Source organism: Acromyrmex echinatior, chromosome 7 (genome assembly GCF_024713525.1).
Source record: "Acromyrmex echinatior isolate Ae372 chromosome 7, ASM2471352v2, whole genome shotgun sequence".
In the NCBI taxonomy this organism is placed as follows: domain Eukaryota; kingdom Metazoa; phylum Arthropoda; class Insecta; order Hymenoptera; family Formicidae; genus Acromyrmex; species Acromyrmex echinatior.
The window spans coordinates 9100906-9104219 of record NC_141858.1 but is presented as its reverse complement, the minus strand read 5'-3'; the positions used below and the strand labels follow the sequence as shown (position 1 = coordinate 9104219).

Below are 3314 nucleotides of genomic sequence, written 5' to 3'. Positions count from 1 at the left end.
GTACGAATATAAGGTAAGAATGTAAGATATTATATCCATAATCGGTTCTTATTTTAAGATCATCTTAATTAAATAATGTCTTAAGATGCTAATACAGCTTTCTGATTGGTTAATGACATCTTAAGATTATCTTTAACACTGCACTTAAAGATAAAAATTGATTATGAATACTGGCCTATGATCTTTTGTATTTCCTCTTTCATAATAAATAAATTAATTAAACACCAATTTATTTTTAATTATCAATTTTTATTTAATTATCTCAAAATGTATAAAATTATTGGAAAAAAAGAATTAATATTCAAACTCAAATTTACATGACCGATCGAGTAGTAATCATGAATTTTTGTTTCAAAGATTTGTCTACTTTTCCAGATGGCGTAGAAATACGACAGCTTAACTTTCGCCATTTTCGAAGCATTTCGGAATTCGAAGCAATCCGTGATCATAACGTTTATTGCGGTCTGTCACATGATGGAATTAATCAATTAGTCTGAAATGGTCTGAAACTGAAATGTTAAATGATTGCCAAGTGATAGCGGATGCTCAAGGCACTCGAACATGGCACACCATTCGATATATACAAATTATGTGATTATTGGATGGAGCAATAAATGAATCTGAATGAAATAGTATTATTATTATGATTCTCTAGCCAGGATTCATTGCAGTTAGGATTCTTGTGCGCGTTCGTGCAAGATGTAAGAATGTCTTAAAAGTCATTGTTAACGTTATCGTTAACGGAATTACTGATTTTTCGCAGTGACAGCATTATCAGGCTTCTACAAAGATGAACAAAAAGGTGGTCACGGCGTTCTATTTGACGCTAAATATAGCCTTCTCAATTATAATTGTGCTTCTCAACAAATGGCTCTACATTCATACCCTCTTTCCGAATATCACACTGTCCATGATACATTTCTTTATGACATTCATCGGCTTGATAATCTGCGAAAAGCTGGATGTCTTTTGCGTCAAAAGTATTGACATCAAGGAAATGGTGTTTATTGCCATGACATTTTGCGGATTTGTCGTTCTAACGAATCTGAGTTTGGCCCACAACACAGTCGGGACTTATCAGGTGGCAAAAATGCTAACGACACCCTGCGTGATAGTAATGCAGATGATATTTTATAGAAAGCATTTTGGCATACTTGTTAAGCTGACCCTGATACCGATTACGCTAGGAGTCATAATCAATTTTTATTATGACATACAATTCAATGTTATTGGAACCATCTACGCAACGCTGGGAGTATTTGTAACATCTCTATATCAAGTTGTACGTCCTATTGTTATTTCTTACTTTTGATAAATAAGAAAGTAAAAATTTATGTATTACATAAATTCTAAATACATATACTTGTAGTATTGATTATTTCTTTTATTGCTTCTTACAGATGATAAACAGAAAGCAGAAGGAGTTTCAGATGGATCCAATGCAATTGTTATTCTATCAAGCACCATTATCTGCTGTTATGCTGTTAATTGTTGTCCCGATTTTGGAGCCTGTTGGACAGACATTCATGCACAAGTGGTCATTGTTGGACATGGTATGTTTCTGAAACAATAGCAGATAAATCTGAGAAGCTTTTGAGATTATAAAATTGGATGATCATATTGTACTTTATTTATAGATCATGGTGATACTATCAGGTGTAGTTGCCTTCTTTGTGAATTTAACGTCTTACTGGATCATAGGAAAGACCTCGCCTTTAACGTATCCTTACATTAATATTACATTACAAGATGTATACAAACTTGCACGTAATATACTTTAACAAGATGTTCAGATATAATATGGTTGGACATTCCAAATTCTGCCTTCTGTTGCTGGGAGGCTCGTTACTTTTCCATGAAACGTTAGCGATAAATCAAGTCATAGGTATAACTCTAACGTTAGTGGGAATTATTTTATACGCCCACGTCAAAGTAAGTCCAGCTTTTGTACGTCTCATCATCTTCATACCTTGTATTCAATAGAATATTCCCTTCTAGATGAAAGACAACCAGACGATAATACCAGAATTTGAAGATGGAGAAACAAAGCCTCTATATAAAGTATGATTCCATTTTAGGCTAAGATAGGATTCAAAGGAATTGAAAAAAGAAAATACAAATCGTAGTACTTAATGATGTATAAATTTTGTAAGTCACTGAAATGTACACTGCAATAAACATTTATTTATTATTCCTGAACTGTTTAAATGGTTCCTCATTGTAAAACGAGTTGTATAATGATCTTGAAGAACGATTATTGTATAACTTAAATGTATAAATCAAATAAGTATAAAAAATACTTATAGAAGCGGCACTAGAAGATTGTATGTATACATAAATTTATTTTCACAGAAAAAAGTGAGTTTTATTGACTATATCTCTTTACAATCCTGTATAATAATTCTTATTGATTTTGATTATATTTCATATTTTATGCAATTATAGATGTACAAGGAAATTATGTATACGCATAATCTACTAATGTTGGTGGTTCTTTTAAGTATTTTTTATTTTTTTAATTTATACTTTTTCAATCTAAAAATTCACATTAATTTTGTAATTATACGTAATTAAATAAGTATATAATTATATATATTTATTATGTAATTTACATTACAATAATTACAATTAAATATAATTAAACCTTCAGCATAAATAAGAAAAGTTAAAGCTCAATTCAAGCTAAATTTTCAAATGTCAATAAGTTATAATTGTTTTATTTTTATATTCTTTTTTATTTTCTGAAATAGATTAAAAGAGATCGTTATACAATTAAAATTAATATCAAATTCGAAAAATTAAATCGACGCGACAGCGTGAGTACAATGCATAATGAAAATTTAACGAAAAAAAAATTTACGAGAAAATAGTATCTCGAAGCAAAATGGGTCAACGTCACACCTTGGGCTGAGATAGTTGAACTTGTATTGAAATCAGCGGCAACTTCAAATTAAGATTACGATTTATCGTTAGCTTTTTCCCAGGTGTACCGGACCCAACGGGTGCTCTCCTAGAATGCCTTTATATATAAAATCGGTCCGCTCGTGGCACTCTCGAGAAATTGTCGTCTCATGAGACATCTAGCCATTGAAAAATGTATCAATTACTAAACGCGGACTTTTCGACAAGCAGCTTGCATTTTATTTCCTACAGACGTACTATTTTCTCTCATCAACAATTCAGGAGACATATCTCTTATTTTTGAGTTTATCTTCTAATTTTATCGCAAATGATGAAATATATCTACACAATATCGCTGAGTGGATCAATAAACGAGCTTGAGCTTCTGTGGCGCGCAAGCTGCGCACGTTCAA

At 31.4% G+C, this 3314-nt stretch overlaps 1 protein-coding gene and 1 long non-coding RNA gene across 3 annotated transcripts; one reads left to right on the top strand and one right to left on the bottom strand.

Moving 5' to 3' along the window:
- The first annotated feature begins 393 nt into the window (after window positions 1-393).
- LOC105154425 (solute carrier family 35 member E3) lies at window positions 394-2199 on the top strand. 2 transcript variants are annotated; one of them, XM_011069939.2, is made up of 5 exons: window positions 394-1282; window positions 1401-1553; window positions 1638-1720; window positions 1794-1932; window positions 1984-2199. In XM_011069939.2, the coding sequence occupies exons 1-5, from the start codon at window positions 791-793 to the stop codon at window positions 1996-1998; spliced, it is 882 nt and encodes a 293-aa protein (XP_011068241.1). In that variant the 5' UTR covers window positions 394-790; the 3' UTR covers window positions 1999-2199. The 2 variants fall into 2 exon arrangements, with proteins under 2 accessions (XP_011068241.1, XP_011068240.1); XM_011069938.2 differs by having other exon boundaries at window positions 395-1282; window positions 1999-2199.
- Window positions 2200-2882: 683 nt separating this feature from the next.
- On the bottom strand, window positions 2883-3267 carry LOC147909152 (uncharacterized). Its single transcript, XR_015545785.1, has 2 exons — window positions 3160-3267; window positions 2883-3080 (listed from the first exon to the last, which is right to left on the bottom strand). It is a non-coding gene; the product is annotated as an uncharacterized LOC147909152 (long non-coding RNA).
- Between the last annotated feature and the right edge of the window lie 47 nt (window positions 3268-3314).